General features: G+C 39.0%; 3 protein-coding genes across 3 annotated transcripts; 1 reads left to right on the top strand and 2 right to left on the bottom strand.

Annotated features, from left to right (window-relative positions):
• Positions 1-62: 62 nt before the first annotated feature.
• Positions 63-9,197, bottom strand: kif20a (kinesin family member 20A). Its single transcript, XM_039778259.1, is given in 18 exon segments — positions 63-1,038; positions 2,021-2,158; positions 2,265-2,356; positions 2,442-2,625; positions 2,862-2,964; positions 3,100-3,239; positions 3,506-3,658; positions 3,777-3,945; positions 4,230-4,403; positions 4,559-4,691; positions 5,101-5,313; positions 6,106-6,205; positions 6,405-6,580; positions 6,742-6,880; positions 7,088-7,207; positions 7,296-7,421; positions 7,669-7,842; positions 9,003-9,197. Coding segments are annotated over 17 exon segments (2,697 nt in total). The 5' UTR covers positions 7,837-7,842; positions 9,003-9,197; the 3' UTR covers positions 63-669.
• Positions 9,198-9,884: 687 nt separating this feature from the next.
• Positions 9,885-15,454, bottom strand: zgc:175280 (cationic amino acid transporter 2 family protein). Its single transcript, XM_039776641.1, has 12 exons — positions 15,332-15,454; positions 14,100-14,470; positions 13,673-13,828; positions 13,299-13,461; positions 12,916-13,049; positions 12,608-12,830; positions 12,214-12,350; positions 11,919-12,021; positions 11,381-11,514; positions 11,125-11,291; positions 10,859-10,967; positions 9,885-10,747 (listed from the first exon to the last, which is right to left on the bottom strand). Exons 1-12 carry the CDS (start codon positions 15,394-15,396, stop codon positions 10,608-10,610), a joined length of 1,902 nt encoding a protein of 633 aa, XP_039632575.1. The 5' UTR covers positions 15,397-15,454; the 3' UTR covers positions 9,885-10,607.
• A 2,210-nt stretch (positions 15,455-17,664) lies between these two features.
• casr (calcium-sensing receptor) lies at positions 17,665-24,022 on the top strand. Its single transcript, XM_039776640.1, has 7 exons — positions 17,665-17,768; positions 18,756-19,080; positions 19,165-19,471; positions 19,724-20,563; positions 20,657-20,887; positions 22,437-22,560; positions 22,658-24,022. The coding sequence occupies exons 2-7, from the start codon at positions 18,887-18,889 to the stop codon at positions 23,791-23,793; spliced, it is 2,832 nt and encodes a 943-aa protein (XP_039632574.1). The 5' UTR covers positions 17,665-17,768; positions 18,756-18,886; the 3' UTR covers positions 23,794-24,022.
• The last annotated feature ends 3,854 nt before the right edge of the window (positions 24,023-27,876 follow it).

Genomic DNA, 27,876 nt, shown 5'->3' with positions numbered 1-27,876 from the left:
AGCATGGCAATAAGTGCTGGGGATGGTTAGCCTGATGTACATACCTTAGTGAACAGATTACATAAGGTTTTTAAATAGATTTAATACACATGCAGATTTGGTATAATTCAAGGCTAGTTTAACAGTGGAACAAAAACACACAGCTCCATCAGAGTAAAGAAGGTACACCTTGAACTGCACAAGGGTAGAACAAAGACAGCACACAGACATGTTTTGACTTGCAGTTATGCCTGTAAATTTAAATAGTTTAAAGCATACTTGTTAAATTACTTTCATGGTGTACAGTACTTGAAAATTTTGCTGTAGTGCTTAGACTACTCAAACCAATGTTTCTATGGATTTTATTGTAGAAAAGTATTTACAGCAGAAGAGAAGGGTGTATACACACACATGCACTATTCTTCCCATACAGACCATAGCTATTAGCCACTGATTACGTTACTGCTCAAGATCACCTCAATGCCCTTAGTAGTCAACTACCCTTTAAAGCATAACAGTTTTACAGGCATGAACATCATACATGTATTTGGCATGACAACAGTGAGTTAATTGCACTGCAAAAAAAAAAAAGTGAATATATACAAAGCAATATAAAAATACTATAAAGTTACCGGCAAATAAAACCTTTTTTTGTGCATAATATTGAAGAGGAGACACGCTCCAAAAAGCTCAGTACTTCCCCCTGAGACTACGTGGGGTGGGGACAGGGCTGGGAGGTGGAGACTGCTGGCGAGACCGCAAGATCCGTGAGTAAGGGGTAACATTTGCTTCTTCGCGAATGTTTTTACGTGTTGGCGTACGCGTCGGGAACAGAGATGGGAAAAAGGGCCGTTTATTTGGAGGGCGGTTCTCTGTGTCGCTTGGTGCAGCGGCCCCACAGCCCCTTTTCTTGCAGGAGCCTGGTGTGCCGGAGGCAACAGAGCCTGAGGGGGGAAGCTGGGGCTGGAAGGCCTGTGTCTGGGCCAGGGTCTCCGCTTTCCGCCTTAAGTCAGCCTTTACAAGCATCAGGCCATTCTGGAGGTCCAATAGGATCTGGTCCTAAGAAGAAGTCAGTCAACAGGGTTAGACAAGACCAAGGAAGGGGGAAGTGAAGGATAAGGAGGGAGGTTATTGCCAAAAACACACCAAACTGTGGCTCATCGCAATAATTACATTTGTCTGTGGCCCGTGTCCTTTCATTTCGGTCCTTATGTGTGCCACAATAATATACTACTGAAAACAAGACATTGCATGGCAGCTCGCTGCACTTCGCAGCTGCTTGGTGTGTTTTCGGTGTAAGAGAGAAAAATGTGAGCCAAAATGAAACTCTTGAACATGCTTTTGCACAGTAATCACCTGGTGCAGATGTTAGAAACCTAGATTTAGTTTAAAAGCTGGCTGTGCATCAAGATAGTTAGTGAAGAGAGTGGAAGGAAAGAAAAACAAAGTATTTTAAATTAGGAATTGCACTTTAAACAGATCCTGCTTTGAGAGAAAAATAATAATAAATAATAATAATAATAATAACTGCTTCTCCAAAAAGTTACAGAATCCATAATCAGCCTCAAAGTGAGAAGAGGGTTATATCATTCCTAACTGAAATTGTACATGCAGAGGTGCTTGCAGGGATAACAGTATTTTAAAGTCTTGATTTGGTTCAGTACTTTTTCAGCTGAGCTTCAGCAGCTGTGGTAGAGAGCAAAACATTTAGTGGTTTGCAATTTGAAACTGGTCTTCCAACTACAAATGATAAATTAAACCTTTATTGGATACATTTAGTTGATAACTGCAGTAACTTTATTACATACACTGACAAAACTATCACCAACAAAATAAAAAAGCTTAACTTCAGAGCTGCATCATTTAAATTAATGAGGTTTCTATACAATGACATTTATTGCTGGTGCAGAATTTTACACCAATTGTCTTAGTTGAATGTTTTTGGATGCATTTTCACTGAACATAGAAGTTTACAGAAAATCTCAGTTTATTAAACAATATGAATTGCATAATATTATACTATACATATCTGTGGTTGTACCTGTTTGGCTAGTTTCTCATCTGCAGCTGTTAGTGCCTGCCGCAGCCTCTCCCCTCCCGTGTTGCGACAGCAGGCTCGTTCACCAGACTGCAGGTCCACACCGAGCCTCTGCAAATCCAGGCGCAGCTGGCGCAGGTTCTGTTAGAAAAAAAAAATAAAGAAAAAAATATCTGAATTTGAATCTCTTTCTGAGGGCAAAGAGACTCACATGCAGCAAAAACAATACGGTACAGTGGTAACTGACCCGTTGGCCGTCCTCCAGCTTGCGGTCAACAGCACCAGTGTGGGTGCCTGTTGGACCCGGGACTTCCAGCTGCATCTTCAGCTTTGTCAGCTCTGCACAGGCAAGCAGAACAAGACAGTCAAATACCATCAACAATATCCTAACATTAACACATCTTTAGAGCAGAGTTTCAGTCACCTTGTGTCTTGGTGAGCAGCTCAGCGCGACACTGGTTGAGCTCCACTTGCAGACTGCCAAATTCTGCCTGAGTAGCGAGGCGCTGAGACCGGCGAGGCCCGTCAGAGTCTCCATGTAGGACCGAATCACCTGCCTTGTTTTTTTCCAGGGCAGCGGCCAAAGCTTCAATCTCCTGATCACGCTCCTAAAAGAAAGCATGGAAAGATAATAGTTAGTGAAAAATATTGATATACTGATACAGCAACAGGATTGCAAATATAAATACACTGTGAATATTCACTGCATTTGGGAAAAGATCATATTTAACTGAAGTGCAGATTTTCACAGATTATGTGTGTATTGAAACCACAGACATGGACTGACTGGGGACAGACACTGCCTAAAATAGTGCAAACTTAAGGCCGATGATTTAGCTCTCACCTTCAGCTCCTGGCTGTAGAATTTCTTCAAATGTTTTTGCAAGTTGGTTATCTTGTCTTCGTATCTCTCTTCGATTAGAGCTCTTTCTGCCTCCAAGGTCTCACTGTAGGGAGGAAGACAACACTGTATTCATTTTAAATTCCTCGTCATTTTAAATGTTACATCTTCCCGTAAAAAAAAACCAAAAAGTATTAAAAAGGCATATTAGAAACATTTGATCCAAACAAAGCAGACACACCTGAAGCCATCTTGCATCCCAGAGATGACCTCCATCATCTCAGAGACCACCTGCTCTCTCACATTTGCCTCAAGGACCTCTTTCTCTTCCCGCTGGCGCTGGACCTCTCTCTTCAGGACATCAATGGCCTGCAGCAAAGCCTTAATAAAGCACAGTCAGCTGTTAGGAACACTGGGCAAGCGTCCGTTTTTTGGAGGCATTTCAAATACTTGTAAAAAATAAAATAAATAAATTGGTTTTAGTTATTAATGCGTTCATCTAAATATGCACTCCAGTTGAAAGCCTTAATGGCAACATTTTATGGTGGCTTTATAAATGAGCATGTTTTGTAAAGTAAAGAAAATTGGTAATGAAGTGGTTATGAAATAAATATTTAACTCTTGCATATAATAGCATGGGCTGTTACCTCAGTATTTAACATGGTGATATCTCCGTCTTCAATATCACTCTCATCCTCTTCGTCTTCAGTCACTGTGCTTTCGTTACCGTTTGCTGTTGGCTCGCGCAGTAGGGACAGGATGTAGGCCACTCTGGTCTTTGTGGACGGGCCATGGACCAGCTGAAATTACATGAAGGAGGTTTTATTTCCCTTTGGTCTGATCCCTACATGCAAGACTAAATCTGCCTCTACAAATCACAGAGGTTACACAGCACAAGGGTGTGTATTTTCTTTTTACTTGAGTAGCAATAGCTGAGAATTTGAGGACTTGGAGGGTCTCGTCATAGATGGAGGCACACGGGTTGATGTTGACCACCATGCTGGAGGTTCCTTGGCCACAGAAGAAACCCTGCAGGACCCGGGTTAGTTTACTGTCCCTGAAGGGCACCACTTGAGGGGGTCGCGATCTGTGGAGGTGTTAGAAAGTGGTTTTGTTTTTGTTAAACATATTTCTTTCTCAAACAGCTCATTCCAATATCTTATAAGAAAATATACGTCTTATATGTGAAGCACTTGGTAACCCTGCCTCATATGATATGGAACAATATTAATATTGGAGAACAGAAAAAAGATCCAATTCCTAAAAAAGGAGTTATGTACGTTTTTCTAATTTACTACACCACTACTACCACATCAAACTGAGTGATCATCAGTAGTGTACCTTCTTTCAAAGTTATAGTTAAACACATACTTGTTGTTCTGGTTGTGCCTCAAAGCAGCAATACAGCGTCCCAGTGTTAAAAGCGAGGTGTTGATGTTGTTGGCCTCCTTCATCCTCTCACCATTACGCTGCTCTTTACAGCGTTCAGACCCAGCAAGATCACACACAGTCAGTCTAAAAAAGGAGAAAGTGCAAGACACGGTACTGTTTTTATTGACATATGAAAATAATCAAAATAAACCAAACTGAAAATTTAGATTGGATGGATCAGGAATTAATAGAGAAAAATTAATCAGAGAGAAAAGTGAGAAAAAGTGAGCGTCAAACACGCATGTTAAAAATAAATCAAAAAATATGGCAAAAGTTGAATGTGCTCCTACCTGCGGCTGGAGTTTTGGTTGAGGTGAGTGCTGGCGAAGCTCTGGTTACGACGTCCAGCCCTCAGAATCTTCCAAGCTTCCTCTGCACTGCGGACCTGGATCCAGGCGAGGTCTGATATGACAAGAGGAAGAAGCAAAAAATAATAAAAGATACTGCAACATGAGAAGCAGCCACAAAAAAGTACAACACATGTTTTATGTCCTACGGAACAGATTTTAAAAAAAGGTATCTATGACAATATTATAACAAAGCAAACATACTTATTTTCATAATTTCATGTGGTGTTGCACTCACATCAAATTAGCACATGAAAAGACTGCAGGTAAAGTGCAGAAGGAGTAGGGAGAAAATGAAAAAAGCTGTTTTTAAACACCATTTCCTGCCTAATTAAGTGTAACATACTGTACATCAGATGAGAGAAGCTGCATCCTGGGATTGAGCTTTGAATTGATACATACTATACTAGTTAAACACTTTAAAAGTTATATAAACGTTATTTCTGTGCATGAGTAAGTGTTACCTTTCACATATGGGTTGCCCTGCTTGTCGTCACTAAGCCGCAGTGTAACCCTTTTTCTGGGCTGCAGGGAGGGCGAAGCATCCAGTAGGTCATACAGGAACTCATTGTAGATCTCGTAGAAGGACACCCAGATAGAAAACTGCACCCCTTCCTCCAGATCATCTCCTCCACTGTGTGAAAGGCTGTCAGGCTCCAGGCAAACACTGTTGGTGTCTGCATGCGCACACAGAGAGAGACAGAGAGAGATCAATGTATGTCTTCTTTCATGATTTTAATGTAAAACGGCAGCAGGGTTAAATTTAGCAAGTATGAACTGGACAAATGGAAATTAATTTTGTATGTTCACACAAGTAAAATAGCAACCCTGTCAGCGTTTCCTCTATGGTGACTTTATAGTGGCGGCCCACCATGGCAAAATTTCTGCCACCACGTTATCAGAAATAAGGCTGTACAAAAAAAATGTAGTACAGTAAAAATGTAGTTGCCTTTCAGTAGAACTATTCAGAGGTTATTGGGCCCGTACAGTTTAACTCCACATATTGTTGTGTTGATGTAGTTTATTGTCAAAACGTTTGCTTTCTTCCGAGTCAACTATTAAACAAACCGCTCCACTAAAAACGTCAACGCGGTGGGTCCGTTCTAAGTGTAGACCTGTTGTAGATGTTAAGTGCCCTATAGTTCTTCAAAAAATACAGTTCAATCACAATTGAAAATATGCCTCATTGTGTGTGAATAGAGGTGAATAAATATATTAGTTTGTGTTGCAGCAAAGTGCCAGTTCCGTTTCATATGTACAACATTTGGCGGCGGGGCGCGGGTTGAAACACTGCCCGTTACCATTTTTTGCAGGCCAACAATACCATATACACATTTCCTGCTGTATGCCATTAAACATACCTCCAGTCCGAGCAATAGCATTTGTCCAGGAACAAACATGCATACATCCATCCTTTAAACATTTTGCCAATTTTGTCTCCATTTGGAATATACTGATGTCCTCCTCACCATCAAGCTGGGTGGCAAGGTTACTTGTAGAGGAGAGTCCTCCAATGCCGCTGTCCCAGACTGTAGTGGTGCCCCCTCGACGAGAAGTCTGATTCTCATCCTGTATCAAACAAAAAGAATGCGATAGATAGAATTATTGTCTATGCCATACTTTCAGGATGAGTAAGATATTAAAAATAAATATACAAAAGTGCATTATTGACAAATACGTGGAAGCAATAGACACAATGTAGCAAGGAAATTAAATTTTTAATTCCATACCACCTTTAAAAAAAAAAATGATTTTTTTTTATGTTTACCTCTTTGAGCAGAGAGTTTCTGCGGATTTCCTCCACCCTGACCTCTCCGGAGTCAAGCTGTCTCACATCCTGATACATCATAGGCTTCAGGTCCATGGCACTATAGAGACGGCCCTGCAGTTTCCTGAACAGAGAAGCTAAAGCCCGGGGAATGAGGCCTGCCTCTCGACCAGTGCCTGCAGGTCAAAGTTTGAGACTTAAGGATTCACATTTTAAGCATTTAACTGACCACATACAAGCGGTGAATGCTACATCAGCATCAACAACCAGTCTACAGAGCTGCAAACACTATCATCACAATCAAATTTAGGATTTATACCAATATGTCTAATCTCACCCTGAATAGTGTAAGTCTTTCCAGAATTGGTGACACCGTAAGTGTAGAGGAGACGGTTTTCTCCTTGAAGCACGTCTTTCACCATCTTTTTCATCGTGCACTCATAAAACTGTTGCTGTGTGGTCTCTGGCCCCAAAATCTATGAAAGATGGGTAATGAGAAAACATCAGTATGTGGCTTTCTTTAAAAAAAGAAATATTAACAAATGTTTTACTCAAGGATCATCCTTGTTTATGCTGGCATTTGTTGCTATGCACACTCATTAGCCCGTATTAACCAGCAATATTTTCAGCCATCGTAAAATAAAAAATGTTATTTAACACGATGCACGTGTTTGCCCTCCTACCTTCGAGAAACTGAACTTGTGCATGCTCTGGGTGATGCCCCTCTCTGCGGTCCTCATGTTCTGAGATTCTTTTGGAGCTTTGAGCAGCAGAGTCTCTTCATTTTGGACAGCCACACAACCCTAAAAGAAGAGTGAACCTTGAGCACAGAGTACAGGTGCACTAAAAGCAATAAATGCAAAAAACCTACCCACAGAATTAAAGTCTTACCTGTTCTTCTCCCCTAACATTCTCCATCTCAGTAAGTGGCCGGATGCGCAGAAAAACCTTCACCCTCTCTGTGTTCCCTTCATCACGGCTACCTTGTCTCACAGCTGCAGGTTTCACTGCTAGTTTCTAGAGACACAAATTAAAAAGCATCTTTAATGTTTTGTTGCCGACATAGAATAATTTAAATCATGAAGGAGAAGACAAGTCGAAATAGGTTTCAAAACATTTAATAAAAGGCTTTGCAAATGTTTTTGTTATATCTTAGATACTTTGTTTTGGTGAAACACGTTAAACGTAAACCTCATTTGTTTATCATATAAACTCCACAGGCTATGTTGCAACACATAAATAGCACACTCGTATCAACTCTCACCGGTTCTGTAATGGATGGCCGGGTGTCCAGGCCGGGGGAAATGACAGAGATCTCAGGCAGACGTGGTCTGGACAGGCCTCCATGCTCTGCTGCCGTAGACTCAAACACAGCCACTTCCTCATCCTCATCATAGGGGCATACAGACGGGGAGGACAAAGACAGCGCCATGCTTACCTGTTACAAGAAGACAAATTGTAATGAGTATGAAGTAATTCCAAGTATGAAATAATTGCAACACATTTCAAACCTGGAGTTTTTCCTTCACTATTTGCCAGGAATTGCATGTAAAAGCCACCCTGTATAATGTACTTTTGTATATATACACAGTAGGTGCAGGGATCAGGATGTTATCAGGATTCAACATAGAGAAATGAATAAATAAACAGATTTTAGTGCTCAATAACACCTGTCTCAACTACTCTCACGCTTTTTCAACGATGTGCCTAGAATTAGGCCACGACTATAGAATACTCAACACCTCACTGTTATGATAGGATTAGTTAAAATAAGGGTGTGTCGTGAGACAAGGTGAGTAAATACACAGAAACTGGTTGAAGCCTACTTTGCCCTTCAAGCCAAATAGTCCAACTCCAACACTAGCTAGTCAAACAGGAAATGTTTTCCAAGGGTATCGCCTGTCCTGAAACGTTTAGCTAGTATTGGTGCAGAAGAATGACATCACTGAAATTAATCACCTACAGAAACACACCGAACTATTTTTTTTTTTGGCATGTTTTTTTTAAATGGCATGTCGCATGGCGTGTACACACGTTTTTTACAAATGATATAGCTAGCTAAGACGTTGCACGTTTTTGAAGTAACAGTTAACGCCAACAATGATAACGTTTATGCATAACTCACTAAACTAACTTAGCTAACGTTACTCTTACGCAACGTTACCTGGCTTAACGTTAACGTTAGCTAGCTAAGTTACTTGTGCCTCAGCTCCAGGAAACGTAACGTTATGATTATACATAGAGATTATTCAACTATCCTGACAGTGCAGGTTATCACAGCTTAGGTCAACTTTACAAAGACAGCTCATTATCGTTAATATTAGCAAACCTGAATTTAGCAGCCCGGTTTCAACACGAGATGAGTGCGTGAGAGTACAAGTTTAACGTTAACATTACGTAAGTTAAGGTTTGAACGTGCACGAGAAGCGGTGTTGAACATTTTGTAAATCTTGTGGTCACTCCCACCAAACTAACACGAACCTTTGTATTAGCTTAGCTACATTAGGTAAACATTTAGCTATAATAACACATAATAAATGTGTCGTGATTTATTGTTGGTAGCATCGAAGGGTCCAAGCATTAGCTAAGTTAACTTACCTCAAAAGTGCGATGAGCGCCTGGTTAACTAAATTTAACTCACTGAGTAGATCGCCAAAACTCAAGTAATTGAAAAAAACGAAGATACTGAGTTAAATCTGTATCAAAGTTAACTGAAACTATTGCTTCATTCCGATTTCGAAGCAGGCTCAGCTGAGTTATTTTCCCCGACTGCGTTTGGTTTTTGAACAATGCGCTTCCCCTGCAGAGCGAGTCACTGATTGGCTAAAGCTAGTGACGTAGCTAACGCTCGAAGCATCCTACGCAACACAGCGTCGACCTCTCACAGCCGAAGGCATGGCTTTGAAAGTCTTAAATGTAAAAACAAAAATATCAGAGAAATATTTCAGAACAAAAGGATTACACCAAGAGGGATTTTTTATTATTATTTACTTTCAGAGGTGCAATGGGAAAATGCTTGGCTTTGCCCATATAAATAACAGAGTAAATATACACGTTGAAGTCTTGCATCATTATAAAGGGCTATTCATCCAATTTTCACATATCAAAATACAGATATTGATGCCAAATGTAACTTTTGCGATAGTGACACTGAAACATTAGTACATTTATTTTATGGCTGCTATTATTATTATGAAGATTTAGCGCTGTGGATGTTGAATATTGTTGTCAATACTTGTAGAAATGCAATGAGATGAGAAGTTGCCTTGTCAATTACTAATGTCAGTATTTTTTGTTAAATATTGTTGTTTAATAAAGTTTGAACAAAGGAAAGGTTCTCAAAAGGGATTAAAATACATATGGCTTAAAAGAAAGAAGGATGACATAATTTGGTCAACGGGAGTGGAAGGAGAGTTATTATTTTGTATGGAAAGTAGAAGAGACAGGAGGCAGGAAGGCGAGTGTTGCTTATCCCAACATTAAAAATGTCATGTTTATTTCACATGCACACAAAATTTTTTAGATTTTACATGATAATAGAAAGTGATACAAATAAATTGAACACTGGTTTAACAACAGATCATTAGGCTACATTAGGAGTTGTGTGAAGTGGACAAACATTCAAATCTCTGCCACTATAATATACATTATAAATGGAAAAATATGAAACAGCTAAACTGCATAAATGTAAAGTAATTGTGAGTAATGACATGTGGTATATAGATTACAAAATGATGAATTATACATCACAAAAGATGTATTTTGGCACAAAGTCCTGACTATAAAAGAGATGCTTGAATATTGACACAACCATCGATATAGTATTGCTATGTTCTTTGTAAAATCTTACACTCTAGTCTGTGATGTATCATTATCAATAACTGAAACTGTAAAATGAAAACACAATATTGCATGAAGCCTCATGCAGGGATAATACCAGTGTGATTTGTGTGGTTCACTGCAATTTCTTATTTATTAGAAAATTTCAATTAAAACAAAATAAATCTAAATACTCCCACCCCCCAAAAAATGCAACAAAAAACCTTCCCAGACATTTAATTTCACAGAAAACAATACAAAAAGATGTCAGAGGTTGTGACTGTTGTAATGTTGTAATGCACACTGGACACTGGCTTTATTGAAATAAAAGCATTTAGCTTTGCTTGATGATTTGCCCACTGAATGCTTATCATTTCACATTGTTTAGCCATCTTGTCCAGGTTCAAAGTTTTGCTCCATGGTGGTGGTGGTGAAGCTGTGAATACTGACGTGGTTGTGTGAATTTTGGAGCCTTTGTTTCTGCACACTGTGCTGAACACCATAAGAGAAGTAGATGATTAAACCTGTTTAAAGAAAAGTTACATCTCCCATTGTCATTTTGTTTGTCTATTTGATGCTTTTGTACATTTTGCTTAAAGGAAAATGTGTATTTTATAGTGATATCTTTCACATACCTACTGCCATCCACACTGCATAGCGGATCCATGTGTCTGATCCAAGTTGAACCATAAGATAGACATTGACAAAGGTGCTGAAAATAGGAAGTAATGGCACTAAAGGAACCTGCATATGAAAGATCAGAAACATTATGACACTAATATCAAAGATATGAAAAAATAGTAATCAAAGCGTATTACTTCAGTGATGATGCTTCACTTGCCCAATTAATGATATCAAAAAGGATATCATTACATGTGCATTTAAGATAGATAAGGCATACCATGAAAGCAGCTTTGGTTGTATTCTGTGGTTGTCTCCAGATGATCAGGGTAATGAGGACCAGCATCAGTACGATGATAGAGACACAAAGTAAACTCCACCACTCGAGGGCCTGCAGTGAGCCTAAAGCCCCAGATATGATGAGGCTTAAGATGATAGCTAAAAAGACTGAGGAGAACAATTTAAGTCCAATGATTACTAACAATGGAAATTATCTATATGCAGTATTATATTTAGGAATGAAGTTGATCACTTACTAAGGCAAACTGTTAAAACAGACACATTTTTTGATGTCCTTGAATTTGCCTGTGAAGAAGGAAATACTACTCCAGCAATTGTAAAGGGTTCTGGTTTGCTGAAACTTGGATCCTCGCTGAGGTCTAGTTGGTACCTGTGAAAGTGAGGAAATGTAAATAAATACACCCAAGCGTGATATTGATATAGCTGTGACTTAAACAGTGTTCAGTTTTATTCTTGCTGCTCTGTCTTTTCTGGTTCACATCAATTTATTTGAATCCCTGTTTGTAATACCGTTTATATTATTAACAGACATTCGGCCAATGTCATCTAATTTAATGATCTTTTGTCATTATCAGTGAATGGAAGAAAAAAATGAATTCTTAATGTTGAAACTGCACAGTATCAGCCAACTGTTACAATGACAGTTGATCAAAGTATATTAGCTCATGAACCATTTTCCACCCACATAGTTACTATGTTTTTACAAAATTACAAAGATTAGAGTAATAATACTATACACATTTTCCTGTTGTAAGTACTTCTGATGAATCATACCTTAATATGAGGATACATATGGCAACTAGTGTGTAAGCAAAGAGGGTTCCAATTGACATCATGTCAACCAGCGCCTTCAGGTCAAACAATAACGCCATGATAGCTGAAAAAACATGAATAATAATGACAAGGTTAATTTACATAAACCCCATAGGCCTATATTTTAATAAATACATTTAGACAAAAACATGAACACCTAAGGTCAAAAGAAAAACATGAACTAACTAAAAGCTTCCAGAAAAATACAGAGAAAAGACTTTAAACTATTATGACTATAAACTACTGGCAGTTTTACCTGCTACAACCCCTGAAGCCAGGGTCGCTGTAACGGGACTTTGTCTGTCACTCATTTTACTGAGAGGTCTGAAGAGAAGTCCATCCCTGGCCATGGCAAAGAGGACACGGGGCATCGGGAACATTGATCCTAGAAGGCTGTGGGAAAAAACTCAAATAACTCATCAATAACCATTTCGTTATTCATGTTATTTACTTCTGTTTTAATCTGTTACAGTGATTCCAATTATCTTCATTTACAGGATGTACTGTACTCTACATGTTAGTCAAGGACAATGAGAATTAAACTATCCTAGAAATTGAAAATGAAACTAAGGTAAATCCAAGTAATGCTTGATTGGGCTTTGATTTGCAGAGTTGACTTGGGTTTGTAAATGGAACACTGCGTTTCATACCTTGTTGACAGTGCACAGAGGGATCCCACAGCCACTACATACTTTGCAGGGCCCCAACCGATGTATGTAAAGGCCACAGGCAATGGGCTGTTAACACTGAGCAAATAGTACGGCATCATAAGAGTCAGGGCTGCAGACACACCGAAGTAAGCCAGGAAGCAGATGAGGAGGGAAGCCACAATGCCGAGTGGGATCGACTTCTGAGGGTTTTGAACCTCCTCTCCTGACAAAAACACATTATTATTGTATACTGACATATTGTCTTTTATATCATGCTATAAATACTGCATCTGTGTAAATTAATTTACCTGTTGTGGCAATGCAGTCAAATCCAACAAATGCATAAAAGCATGTGGCTGCTCCTGCTAATGTTCCCTCAAAGCCAAAAGGGAAAAATCCTCCACTGCCATATATGGTGGTGTCATTCAGCGATGTGTAGTTTCTGTAAAGAGTATACACGTTGATGCTTTGTCATGCAACAACAATTGACAAACTGAATGATAACTACATATTTCAAACCTACATTTAGCAAGAAAGGTCAACAATAGCAGCCTAACTTAATGTGCAATACTGTTATTAAACACAGCAAAGAACAACATTAGTAATACTATTTCAATTGAGACATTACATGTTGGTGTGGTATGGTGTGGAAAGACTTTTTTTTTTCTTCATTATATAAAAAAACAAGTACCCATACTCATATCCATCTAGGAGAAAATCGTCACCAATGTACCAGTTGTTGATGTCCCCCTTAATGACTCCAGAGAGGATAACAAACAGCAACACCAGGATGTTAACTGCTGTAAAAACCTTATTTACAATAGCTGACTCTTTAACACCAAATGCAAGAATCCCTAGAAAGGAAACAGATAGAAAATATAAAGTTGATCATGACTATGAATGCAATGGAACCTTGGTTATAAAAAAGAAATTCAATTAGCATTGGACTATACTATTAATTGTGATTATCTACTGTTTCTTTGCTAAATTTTTCCACACATGAATAACGATAACACATTCTTACATTTGGTAACAAGTCACAGGGATTTAGATTGTGAAACTTGCCTGCCAAGAGCATTATGAGGCCAGCTGCAAAGAAGTCTGGGTATGGAGCTAAGCCAGGTAAGTTCATCGCAGCCTGTTTGCCCAGAGAGTTGGCAATGACATTTCCAATGAGATCATCGAAGGTCCCACTCCATGCTCTGGCAACACTTGACGTCCCTTTAAACAGTAAAACATAAAAAAAGGATGGGTAAGCATGGGTAGATTAACAGAAACTCATAAAATGGTAGAATGCTAAATGGTAGGGTCACCAGTGTTATGAGCAACCATAAACATCCAATGTTGTTTTCCAACCTATGTTTTATTTGAGATTTTGATTCAAAACAAAGACACATTTGAACAGAAGTATTCACTAAAGATATTTTTTCCAAGAGGACTTCTAAACACCCATGGCACACAGTAAATGTATTCAGTGTGGCACTATCTTTACCTATGACATAAGACAGCAACAAGTTCCAGCCAGTGATAAAAGCCCATATCTCTCCCACAGTCACATAGCTGTAGAGGTAGGCAGAGCCAGTCTTAGGAACTCGAGCTCCAAATTCAGCATAGCAAAGTCCGGCAAAGATGGAGGCCACTGCTGCTATCAGGAAGGCGATCATGATACTCGGCCCGGCCACGGCTCTGGCTACTTCTCCCGACAGCACGTACACACCGGCCCCCAGTGTGCTGCCGACCCCCAGGGCCAACAGGTCGAGGGTGGTCAGGCATCGCCGAAAGTTGGACACCTCTCCTTCAGGCTCCAGAGGTTTCCTACGTGACAGGCTCTGCAGGAATAGCAGTATCTTTGCACCAGACATCCTATTAATCAAGACATTTTGTTTCATTGATTTCTCAAACCAAAGCAACACAAAAATAGCTGACACAGCTGCAGACAGTGGTTTAAAAATAGCGGTTTGTGATTTTAAATAAACATTTAGTATACAGTATGCTATCTTAAAAATAACACACAACATCAATAACATTTTCTCTAGAAAATATTAAATGTAAGTACATTTCCAAAAGAAATGCTCCAATTCAAAATACTGGACACAAATAAACTAATTTATAAGTTAAACGTTATTCAAATCTGCAGCATTAATCCCATTATAATCCATTTTTTTCAGAACTGCATTGCAGAAATCGTGAGTCTGAGTTCAACAAATAGTTTGAAACTGTAAATGTTTTAGAGACACACAATGTATAACATTTCCATGATTACATTTTCCCAGCAACACAATATGATTTTACTGTTTGTGCTGTTGAATTGCTGTAACGCAGGAAGTCTTTCAGCAATTACTAAGAAATAATCACCTAACACCCACACTACGTCATGTACTCACACTGTGAAAATAAAATAATATTGTTGAATACAAGTACCAAGTTTTACTGGTCATTGTCAGACACAGTCATTATTGATGGTAATCAATTTGTATGTTATCGATGGGTTATTTACTGTATAGGCCTGTGTTTATGAAACAGGAAGAAATGTAAGTAGGTAGCTTCATAACTTTACTTTTTTTTTACTGTTTACATGATGTATAGATGATTCATCACTGACTAGATAAGGAATCAGGTAATAACATTACATTTCAAAATTATTATATTTGTTTATTATATTATCTAACACATAGATCATATCAGAAGATTATATATTCATTGTTATTAGAAAGACATCCTTACCTTTTCAGTGGAATGGTGCAGTGTGACTGTGTTTTGATCTGTTCTACTCGTGAGGATAAATCCATTCACTGTGAACTCTTCGCTGCTCAACATTTTTGACACATTATGTTACATTTCAGAAGTATGTGCGATTTCTGAAAAAGACAGAACAGAATGCTACTTCTGAGCAAATGGGACTGGAAGTGGGGGGGGGGGTTAGGAAGTAGGGAAGGGGATTTGGCGTGGCGGCTGGTGTGAACGCATCGCAAGATGGTCTCTAGTTATGACCAGCCGCGACAGCAACGCTGATATTGTTTTCACCTTCACGGTGTGAAGCGCATGGCGCAGGTGCGTTTAGGGCATGTCCAAATCCACTTTTGCTAGTTTGACGGCGGAAAAAAGGGTCAAAAGGGTTGTACTTGTGTGTCTTCATTAATTCATAGGTGTGTTTTGGGCGTAACATGCAATAAACCAATCAGAGGTTCATCTCCCATTCCCTTTAAAAGCCAGACGCGTTTGTAGGCTCCCTTGGTGCATTGCTGTTATGATGGCGGATTTACACCGTAATATTTTTATTTGTAATCTTTTTAATCGTTTGTGTGCCGCTGCGCTTCCCTGTGTGTGTGTGTGTGTGTAACAAGTATAGTGTGCGCGCGCTGTGCACGAGCATTTTACTAATTCGCTGTTAAAATAATTGACTTTAGACCAGGTTTTTATTGGTCAATGGCGGTGATCACTTCCCGCTGCCTCAAGATAGCAGTACGCCAAGAATTCACCTGAACACACCTCCCTGTAAGACCAGCACGTCCATGGGCGCAAAGATGGGCGCAGGGACATTTGCTATTTAAACGACATGGGCGCTGGACGGGAAATTGACAACTGCGTCGGTCTTAAAAGACACTTGCGTCGGGCTTTGCGCTGCGCCAGGTGCAAGATAGGGCCCTTTGTGTGTGTGTGTGTGTGTGTGTGTGTGTGTGTGTGTGTGTGTGTGTGTGTGTGTGTGTGTGTGTGTGTGTGTGTGTGTGTGTGTACATCATCATGGCAAAATGTGATACTGGAGACAGTGTGGCGGAAACTACTTTTCCAGGTGTTTATATTTCTGTCTGTCTGTCTGTGGCCGTGTTTTGTCACCAATATAGCTTTACAACCCTGCAAGATGAATTCATGAAACAGGTGTGTTGAGATCATAGGTTGAGATCAAAATTAAGGCAGAGTTTGAAGATGGGTGTGGTCCGAGCTAGGGCGCCGGATGAAAGGGGGTAGAAAGTAGTGAGGAGGACCTTGTCCCCCTTTACGCCCCTGGACCAATTTGGCGTTGGTGTAATCACAAGAGCCTCTCAAGTCATTACTTGTGTTTGATCATTGGCCTCATCCTCCACATGAGGGCAGTGTGTCCAGCTCTGCTAATGCATTTTCTGAAAACGTTATAGTATTTCTGAATCTCCTGCTGTGTTGAAGTCTGTATGTTATTGTCCAAATTTGCTTTTCTTTATTTAATCACTGCTGGAGAGGGAGATGACTTTCTTCCAGCTGTAAAGCTGATTAAAACAAATAAGAAACTATGAAGTAACTTTAGAGTACAGACTTTTATCCCGATGTGCCCGATGTCTCATGGAAACAGCGTTGGGCTGTGTCACAGATAAGTCAACATGTTGTAAACTGAAATAGTTTTTACCGGAGACATATGCTTAGCAACAAATTGAAGACCTGTTTATCAGAGCATAAGGAAGCAGCTAATTGTTTGAGGACCATAATTGTGCAATCCACTGCTTCTAGGGGTTCATGCTGCAGCTCTTCTGGAAAATGCAATAAAAGATTAAATCTGCCTAGAAAACTGATCACTTAATATCAATTACATGAGGATGTAATTTGAATGTGAAGGTGCCAATAGTATTGAGAAACATGTTTGCATATTAGTTTTTCCATTAAGAAAATGAACATGAATAAAATTGCACTTTGGACCTAATTTGAGATGTCTTTTTTAATTTATTTTTTTAAATATACCTTCAAAACATGTTTTGCTTGAAAAATAAATTATATTTATTTATAATATGTGTAGTAATACAGATACAAATATCCAGTTACACAACTTGAAATGCATGTTAATGGAGGCTGTAGACAAAAATAACCTTCTTACGTATTCCCAAAATAAATTTTATGAATGTATAACGTTCACATTTTTTTTAATGGCGTGCTAATAGTAGATCATTTTTTTAAATCTGCCAGGTTTTAGTTCAGGAGGAGTGAACAGTAAGTAGACTTCATTAGCTGAAGGAAATGGACTGCCCCTCTCCCTGTTAATGATTGATCTGCATAAAGAGGTTCAGAAGCTCACACCATTGTCCAGTGAGAACATTCAGCACCTTGGATATTTTTGGCAAAAGGCCTTAAAAGCTGCGTATACCTGCAAATTAACTGTTTCAAGCGTATTTAAATCACACACTCAGAAGTTCAGGCGGTAAGTTTGATTCTGTGTTGTTTTCCTTGTGTGATGTTTTAATTGTTTTACTTTTGGAGTTAAAAAGCACCAAAAAACTGTTTTACGGAATTCAGCCAGAGTACGCTTACTTTTTTTAAAGGATTAATCAGTTAAACAGATGATATTACGATCAATTACTTTGCTGATTACGCTTTTCTAGAAAACATCAATGGGCTATTAATCTATTTTTATCACTTCAATTGTAATTTTGGCTTTTGTAAATTATTATTTACAAAAAGAAGACTTGGGAGACATGGGATACTAACATTGTACATTGGATAATTACATGATTATATTCTAAAATACTTTTGTTGGAAGTAATAATTGGTTAATATGGCAAACAGTGGCTCTTAAAGCCATTTGTTACTTCATTATCACAGCTCTGCCCCAGCATTTTTCCAGCAGTAATAGCCAGTTGCAGTAGGCTTCTCTCCATGGCGACCTGGTTCACTGGCCACAGCATGAGGCCGATCACTCGCAGGAAGGAGGGTCATTAGAGTGTGACTTCACCCATATAAATCCAGAATCTATTTCGGTTCAGATGGATGTTTCAAGCAGCATGACTGCAGTGTTACTGAGGTGTAGAATGTTAAAAATCATCTCTTCTTAGAAACATTACTAGAGCAGGCAACAAACTTATCCAAACTCTTAAAAACGTATGTAACTGCGTAGTCCTGCTGCTAGAGTAGGTAATAATAGCCTTAGGTCATGTTGGTTTTTAATACCATTCTCGCCCTTTGTCCCTGTGTATGTGGGAAAGTGAGCTTTTCACAAAGCACAACAAATGATGTTTATATGTTGTTGAATTATCAAGAAAATGTATCTCACTGCTGCTGATTAATTTTCCACTAAAACAAAGTTTCCCTTTATACATGTTTATTTTTAATAAAATTATATTGAATATGGGATATGATTTTGGCCCATTTGGCTTCAAAAGCATAATCTTTTTTTTTCCTTTTTTTCTAGAGTCAGAGAATCTTCTCAGTGCAAACATGAATAACACAAAACAGCGCAGTAGCCAGTTCGCTGGGAGAAGATACTACTGAGAATACCTTCACTCTGGGGAATTGTAAAGAATAATCCTATCCATTAGAAAGATGAGAAAGATGAAACTGGTTCTGTATTACCTGATAGTGTTGGGGTCCAGTGTTGTGATTTCAACTTATGGGCCCCATCAGTTAGCACAGATGACTGGTGATATTTTGCTTGGAGGTCTTTTCCCAATACACTTTGGTGTTGCATCCAAAGACCAAGACCTCGCAGCTCGGCCCGAATCCACACAGTGTGTCAGGTAACATTTTGAGACTGGTTTATATGATTTGATTGAATGAGTGTGCTCAACTTGTCTAAATCACTGCCTTGTTTGCATTTACAGGTTCAATTTCCGAGGTTTCCGTTGGCTACAGGCCATGATTTTTGCAATTGATGAGATAAACAACAGCAGTACTCTCCTGCCCAACATCACCCTTGGCTACAGAATCTTTGACACATGCAACACAGTGTCAAAAGCCCTGGAAGCTACACTTAGTTTTGTTGCCCAAAATAAGATTGACTCCCTGAATTTAGATGAATTTTGTAATTGCACTGATCACATCCCAGCAACCATTGCAGTCGTAGGAGCAGCTGGATCTGCAGTCTCCACAGCAGTCGCAAATCTACTGGGTCTTTTTTATATTCCTCAGGTGAGTAACTGAACAGTATCGGTACCACATCAATACTCGTGGCCTTACAACTGAGCAAATGTCACATGGAAACCCTGTATCCTAAAAATGATGTGCACCCAAAATTAATTTGCAGTGGAACACATTTACAGGTAATGCCACCTGAATGATGTATTTTATCAACAAAATGAAAAAAACGTTATATTAAATAAAGATAATAAAGCAAGACACAATGAAAACCTGATAGATTACCTGAAATCTTTACCGTTTCAGATCAGCTATGCCTCTTCTAGTCGCCTACTGAGCAACAAGAAACAGTACAAGTCCTTCATGAGAACCATTCCAACCGATGAGTACCAGGCCACAGCCATGGCAGACATCATTGAGTACTTTGAGTGGAACTGGGTCATTGCTGTGGCCTCAGATGACGACTATGGGCGCCCAGGAATCGAAAAGTTTGAGAAGGAGATAGAGGAGCGAGACATCTGCATTCACCTTAATGAGCTTATTTCTCAGTACTTTGAGGATCATGAAATCCAAGCGCTGGCTGACAGAATTGAGAACTCAACAGCTAAAGTCATTGTTGTATTTGCCAGTGGCCCTGATATCGAGCCTTTAATCAAAGAGATGGTGAGGAGAAACATCACAGATCGTATCTGGTTAGCCAGTGAAGCGTGGGCTAGCTCCTCTCTTATTGCAAAACCAGAATATCTTGATGTTGTGGCGGGTACAATTGGCGTCGCTTTGAAGGCAGGGCGTATATCTGGCTTTAGAGAGTTCCTACAAAAGGTCCAACCAAAGAGAGACAGTCATAATGAATTTGTCAGGGAGTTTTGGGAAGAAACCTTTAACTGTTATCTGGAAGACAGCCCGAGACAGCGAGAAAGTGAGAATGGCAGCACTAGTTTCAGGCCTTTGTGTACTGGTGAGGAAGACATCACGAGTGTTGAGACCCCGTACCTGGACTACACACACCTTCGTATATCCTATAATGCGTATGTTGCAGTTTATTCCATTGCACAGGCTCTGCAGGACATACTCACCTGCACACCCGGACATGGACTCTTTGCCAACAATTCCTGTGCAGATATAAAGAAAATGGAAGCATGGCAGGTAAAATGTTGCACATTTACCCCAAAGCAAAGTAATTAAATATCTAATCATTTGCTAGTTTGAATCAACCAAATGTGTGTTTCTGTGTCGCAGGTCCTGAAGCAGCTCAGACATTTGAACTACACCAACAGTATGGGGGAAAAGATGCACTTTGATGAGAACGCAGACATGGCAGCAAACTACACTATTATAAACTGGCACAGGTCTGCTGAGCATGGCTCTGTGGTGTTTGAGGAGGTCGGATACTACAACATGCACATCAAGAGAGGAGCCAAACTGTTTATTGACAAGACAAAGATTTTGTGGAATGGATACAGTTCTGAGGTCAGTCAAACCTGTTCTGTAGAGGATGTTACCATTAATGTTTTCAGTTTTTTCCTCTGTTATTTAATGTATATTTTATTTTCCTGGCACAATCTACTTATAAGCAGGTAAGCCTTGCAAGGAAGGAAATGTACATTATTACAATCCCTGCAGGGCCCAATTTCCCTTTAAACTTATGGCTAAAATGATTTAGCCCTTGGGCTTACAATTAAACGTATATTTGCATTAAAGCTGCATCAACTGGATTGTTTTGTCCACTTGGGGGCAGCAGAACTAGCTGTAAATACAACATTGACATACTGTATTATCACTTCGTCAAATTGTTATGGCAAACATGTTAGCAAATATTGGCTTATATTATTTGCTAGTCGCTAACTTTGGCTGTCTTGGCAGGTATAAATATAGTGGTTTTATAACAGCTGTAAACAAGTTGATAAGAGTAGTGAGAGTGAACCAAACAGTAAGTGTGAGGGCCATAAAACTAAAACAATGAGAAGAAAGATGCTAAAACACTTTGTAGAGCTGAGGAAGGGAATAGCAGAGTTGTCTGAAAATTCTCTGTGGGTTTGTCACCACTAATACGTGACTGCCTTTGCATTACACATGGTGATTTGACCAATGGTTCATGAAGAAAATTGATTAGTGCGGCTTTAATTTGCTTTTAGGAAATGCCCTGGAAATGCCCTGTTGTATTAATCATCTTGCAATTTATTGGATTTTTGTTCTTCTTCTAATAAATGTATATATAAATATATTAAGAGTACATGATGTATCGTTATGTCCCAGAAGCAGCTGAAAAAATCACCAGAAGGTGCTTTGCTTCACTGCAACAATGGTCATTACGAAGTCCATCACTCTACATTTTTCAAAATTTGCATAATCAATTAACTCCAAAAACTCCTTAAAGATTTGTTCATGTACTACCAACACTTATTCATTGATTGTTGATCTGGAGATTAAATGTTGTAAAGGTTTTGAAATATGTCAAGAACTGAGGCCACAGTGACAGTGTCTTAGCACAATATGTAGCTATAGTACAAATATGTCCTAACTTTCAAAAGTGCAGTTTGTATAGAACTGGTGTTTTCTAAATACAATTTCTACTATAAACAATACATTGTTTAATTTCAGAGTTGTATCTCTACATTTTAAATGTTGGTGAATATTTAAACGTTCCACTTCATTCTCATAGACTTCTGCTGTATTTATAATTCAGCATGTGAGTACATAAGACACCGAGTTCAGGAGAAGCCCTTGTAGTCTTGGACTTAAGGTGCCAACTATGAACACCAAGGTCCCTGGTGTAAATCTGACGGTCATTCTTTGTTAGAATATCATTACCCATCTTGCTCCTGACTTCCGGTTGTTTCTCTACTGTTGACTTGGTATTAAAAGCATAAAATGCCCCTAAAATAGTTCACCCTTTTCCAAACTCACTATTTTTTAATTAATAAAACCCTACACCAATTACATTTGAACATATTATATTATAACTATAAAATGTCATTCTCTTTCTCATGCAACTGTTTTGTCTGTTTCTATCTCATAGGTGCCATTTTCTAATTGCAGTGAAGACTGTGAACCTGGTACAAGAAAGGGGATCATAGACAGTATGCCCACATGTTGCTTTGAATGCACTGAGTGCTCAGATGGAGAGTACAGTAACCATAAAGGTACCAAGATGCCAAATATTCACAATCTCATATCTACTAATGTTACACCTGGCTAATGTTGCACTTCTAACACTGATTTTTTTATGTATATATACAGATGCCAGTGTTTGCACCAAGTGTCCAAATAACTCTTGGTCCAATGGGAACCACACATTCTGCTTCCTGAAGGAAATTGAGTTTCTCTCATGGACAGAACCATTCGGGATAGCTTTGGCCATATGCGCAGTGCTGGGTGTTGTCTTGACAGCTTTTGTGATGGGAGTCTTTGTCCGATTTTGCAACACCCCAATAGTAAAAGCCACAAACCGAGAACTGTCCTATGTCCTCCTGTTCTCACTCATCTGTTGCTTCTCCAGCTCACTCGTCTTCATCGGAGAGCCACAGGATTGGACATGCCGTTTACGCCAACCTGCCTTTGGGATCAGTTTTGTTCTCTGTATCTCCTGCATCCTCGTGAAAACCAACAGAGTGCTTTTGGTATTTGAAGCCAAGATCCCCACAAGTCTCCATCGTAAATGGTGGGGATTAAACCTGCAGTTTCTGTTGGTGTTTCTGTGCACATTTGTCCAGGTCATGATATGTGTGGTCTGGCTTTACAACGCCCCTCCTTCCAGCTACAGGAATCATGACATTGATGAGATCATTTTTATCACCTGCAATGAGGGCTCTGTGATGGCTCTTGGGTTTCTTATTGGCTACACATGCCTCCTGGCAGCTATATGTTTCTTCTTTGCATTCAAATCACGGAAACTTCCAGAAAACTTCACAGAGGCCAAATTTATCACTTTCAGTATGCTCATATTCTTTATTGTTTGGATCTCTTTCATCCCTGCGTACTTTAGTACATACGGAAAGTTTGTTTCAGCTGTGGAGGTCATTGCTATACTGGCATCTAGCTTTGGGTTGCTGGCCTGTATCTTCTTCAACAAGGTCTACATCATCCTCTTCAAACCCTCCAGGAACACCATTGAGGAAGTCCGATGCAGCACCGCAGCCCACGCTTTCAAAGTGGCTGCCAAAGCTACACTGAAACATAATACAGCTGCAAGAAAAAGGTCTGGCAGCATTGGTGAATCTTCTGCCTCAACTCCGTCCTCATCCATTAGCCTCAAGACCAACAGCAATGACTGCAACTCGACTTCAGGAAGGAATAAGCCAAGAGTGAGCTTTGGCAGTGGAACAGTTACTCTGTCCTTGAGTTTCGATGAGCCGAGGAGGAGTTCTCTAATGTAATAGCATAATGTGGATGTGTCAAACATCAGCTTCGTCAATCTCATTATTAGGCTGTACTTTTGGACTTTATTTAGAAATTTATTTACACATAGAACTTTTCATCTTCTCATTTTCTTAACATTTTGTCAGACAGATGATCAGTCTAACTAATATACTGTACTACCTGAATCCTGAGAATCTTAATATTTTCAGCATAACCTGAAGTACACTAAGCCTATTAATAATAATAATACAAGATTTTGTACAATTAAAAACGTTACGTTAGATTCTTACGTTTTTTTCTTTGGAGACGTTATCTTATTTAGATTAGTGAACTTTTATTTTATCTATCTATCTATCTATCTATCTATCTACCGTATCTGTCTATTTTTCTATCTATCTACTGTATCTGTCTATCTATCTATCTATCTATATATCTATCTATCTATCATCCATCCATTCTGATCCCCTCTCTAGAAAAAGATCTGATCAAAAGTTTAAAAATTACAAATTCAATATAACCTCAAAAGGCAAAACTGTGGAGCTCGTAAAACGTACAATTACTTGAATTACTTTGAACCATTCACATTGTAATACAGTAACTATCATAAACATGAAACGCTGTGCCAGTACACAGTAAATAACACAGATTCTCTCAGAAAAATAGATCTGAATAAAAGAAAAAACCCTGATCGAAACAGAACATTGATGGAAGTCTACGGGACATTTTGGTGTAGATCTTTCAGAGAACTTGCAGCTTGCTTATCACAAGTCTGTGACAACTGCAAACAGTGCAGGCCTATCTCACATGTTAATGTCATTCTCGCAATAGGCCTACACCACACAGTCATGTCCTTACTGAATGGAGGAGGTATAGAAATGAGGGAGGAATAGTTGTAACTATTTCCTGAGCAGAAAAGACTCTTGAACTATGAAGTAATAATAGAACAATAAAATAATATGCATATTTATTATAACAATATGAAAGGGGCCCTTCTGCATATGTTAAGTATATTTTAATGATTGGCTACTTGTGTATTGAAATTAAATTCTAATTTTAAACACAGTACTTTTAGTTGTTATAATATTTTTACTTTTACTTACTGTAAGGATTTGAGATTTTTTTCTTTCACATAATTACCAATTAAAGGCTCTAGTAATGGGAGAGCAATACTTATTAATAGAGTTTTTCATTACATTACATTATGTCATTTAAACTGATGCTTTTATCCAGAGGCAACTTACAATTTCTATATTTCAGAGTCACATGTCTCTGGAGCAACTAGGGGTTAAGAGTCTTGCTCAAGGACACATTGGTTGATGTATCGCAGTGGGAATTGAACCCAGATCACTCACAACAAAGGCATGTGTCATATCAACTGCGCTATTAAACCACCTCTTTTCCATGCTCAAAAAAATATTCCCTAAGGCATTTGAGAACTTGTAAGGTTAAATATATGAATGTGAGTAAGGACTAGTTAAGGCTTAAACATTTATAGCTCGACAACGCCATCTTCGGAATTGCACCCAAGAAAATATTCCTTAGGAAAAATCTGCAGCAAAATCCACCACAAAGCCAGTGATACAGAGTTAAGTCTTAAGCCTCAGCCCAACAGTCAAACTACAAAATACAATAGAATTACAGAAAACCAAAAGGAAACTAATCTTGAGTGAAATAAAAAGCAGAACATCACAATAGTAATTCAAAAATAAAAGATACCAATAATCAAATTAACTCAATAAAGAGTGATTTAATGTCAGGGAAAAGCAACAGAAAGTCAATGCATCCTGCTGTTTCTATGTTTTACTAAGGACCTTTCCTAAAGGGATACTCTCAGCAGTAGAAGGCACAAGAAAAAAGTAGATGAAAAGGCATTGAAGAGTGCAGGACCTCCCACATCGCTCAACAGGATGATGACATGCTGCGACATCCAGTATCATGGCTGACCTGAAGCAGGCTGAGGAGCAGCTGGACAACCGCCTCCTCTGTTGGCAGGAGGACAGGACCTTTATCCTCAGAGCCAGTGTAGCCCAGTATGCTGTCTATGTTTGATCTGCAGGGTGGGATGAGAAATATATTGGACAAAATGACCAGGAAGCATTGCATGATGGGAGTGTTTGTCACAGTCGTGGTCCTGGCCAAGAGAAGAGGACACACAACTGCATACACAAATATTACACAACTAAATTTAAAATTCCTCCAACTCATTTAACTTAACAATCATCATTATTTGCAAGAAGGCATTGCTTTCATTATCTATTCTAGTATTAAAGAGAAAGCTATATTTAACAAAATTGAAGAAAGACTATTTGAGCCTGCATTGTGTTTTGCAGCTGTTTTCAAAGACTGCTCTAATTCTATGGATTTGCAACAGGACGTCACATTTCAGTTCAACATAGGCTTATCAATCTATATAATTTAGATATTGCTGAAGTCAGATACATGGCCTTGTTATTTATGTGAATAGCACTGTTAAAATATTGTAGCTATGCCATATTTTGTTTCCCTACTCAGCCATTTACAGCATGTGCTTAGCCCTGCCATTGATTAAAGGTTTTCCAGTTGCATGAAGCAAATTAATATATATATATATATATATTCTAGTTATTGTCAAGATACTGTCATGTAACTATAAATAAAGAACATATATATATATATATACACTACTGGTCAAAAGTTTTAGAACACCCCAATTTTTTTTGTTTTTTATTGAAATTTTAGCAGTTCAAGTCCAATGAATAGCTTGAAATGGTACAAAAGTAAGTGATGAACTGCCTGAGGTTAAAAAAAGAAAGTAAGGTTACCCAAAACTGAAAAATAATGTACATTTTAGTATTTTACAAAAAGGCCTTTTTCAGGGAACAAGAAATGGGTAAACAATGTAAAGCTGTTCTGCAGCAATGGAGGTTGATCAAGCTTTGAAAGTTGGTGCTACCAATTCCCACAGGTGTTCCAACTTGTCTGGATTACTTACAACCCCCTCTGTTTGTATACAAATTATTGTTGGAACACACTCTGGTACCATACCCTCGTGAGCATTATTTGAACAGTATTTTACTGCAGAAAGTAGTGTGTTGCTATAAAAATGGCGGGAAAAAGGCAATTAACAATGGAAGGGAGACAGACCATCATAACACCTAAGAATGTTGGTCTTTCCTACAGAGAAATTGCAAAGAAAGTCAAGGTGTCAGTGAGTACAGTATTCTTCACCATCAAAAGGCACTTAGAAACTGGGGGAAATTCTGACAGGAAGAGGTCTGGCAGACCCAAAGCCACAACAGAATCAGAAGACAAGTTTCTGAGAGTCAACAGCTTGCGTGATAGGCGGCTCACAGGACAACAGCTTCAAGCACAGCTTAATAGTGGTCGTAATAAGCCAGTCTCAGTTTCAACTGTAAAGAGAAGACTTCGAGCTGCAGGTTTGATAGGTCGAGTTGCAGCAAGAAAGCCATTGCTAAGACGTCAGAATAAGAAAAAGAGGCTTGCCTGGGCCAAGAAACATCGTCAATGGACTACTGAAGACTGGCAGAAGGTGCTATGGACTGATGAATCAAAAATTGAAAATCTTGAATTGAAATCTTTGGTTCATCACACAGGATTTTTGTACGCCGTCAAGTAGGCAAAAGGATGGTTCCTCAGTGTGTGACATCAACTGTCAAACATGGAAGAGGAAGCGTGATGGTCTGGGGCTGTTTTGCTGGATCCAGGGTCGGTGATTTGTACAGAGTGAAAGGCACCCTGAACCAAAACGGCTACCACAGCATTTTGCAGCGCCATGCAGTACCCTCTGGTATGCACCTAGTTGGTCAGGGTTTCATCCTACAGCAAGATAATGACCCAAAACATAAGTCCAAGCTATGCCAGAACTACCTTAGCAAAAAAGAACAAGATGGTAAGCTTAAAAACATGGAGTGGCCAGCACAGTCACCAGACTTAAACCCCATTGAGCTGGTTTGAGATGAACTGGACAGAAAAGTGAAAGCAAAGCAACCTACAAGTGCCACACATTTATGGGAACTTCTGCAACAGAGTTGGGAAGAACTTTCTGAAGAATATTTGATTTCCATTGTAGAAAGAATGCCATGAGTGTGTTCAGCTGTTAT

Source organism: Perca fluviatilis, chromosome 16 (genome assembly GCF_010015445.1).
Source record: "Perca fluviatilis chromosome 16, GENO_Pfluv_1.0, whole genome shotgun sequence".
In the NCBI taxonomy this organism is placed as follows: Eukaryota; Metazoa; Chordata; class Actinopteri; order Perciformes; family Percidae; genus Perca; species Perca fluviatilis.
The sequence above is the reverse complement of the archived record's forward strand: the minus strand, read 5'-3'. Positions and strand labels throughout refer to the sequence as shown.

What these genes read in the sequence shown, in the direction of transcription:
- zgc:175280 (XM_039776641.1), bottom strand. Translation starts at nt 15,396, where the DNA reads ATGGATTTATCCTCACGAGTAGAACAGATCAAAACACAGTCACACTGC. An exon ending in CTCTGTGCACTGTCAACAAG is followed by an intron (nt 12,351 to 12,607) that starts GTATGAAACGCA and finishes TTTTTCCCACAG; the next exon opens with CCTTCTAGGATCAATGTTCC. An exon ending in ATATGTATCCTCATATTAAG is followed by an intron (nt 11,515 to 11,918) that starts GTATGATTCATC and finishes TCACTTTCACAG; the next exon opens with GTACCAACTAGACCTCAGCG.
- casr (XM_039776640.1), top strand. Translation starts at nt 18,887, where the DNA reads ATGAGAAAGATGAAACTGGTTCTGTATTACCTGATAGTGTTGGGGTCC. An exon ending in GAATCCACACAGTGTGTCAG is followed by an intron (nt 19,081 to 19,164) that starts GTAACATTTTGA and finishes TTGCATTTACAG; the next exon opens with GTTCAATTTCCGAGGTTTCC. An exon ending in AGAAAATGGAAGCATGGCAG is followed by an intron (nt 20,564 to 20,656) that starts GTAAAATGTTGC and finishes TCTGTGTCGCAG; the next exon opens with GTCCTGAAGCAGCTCAGACA.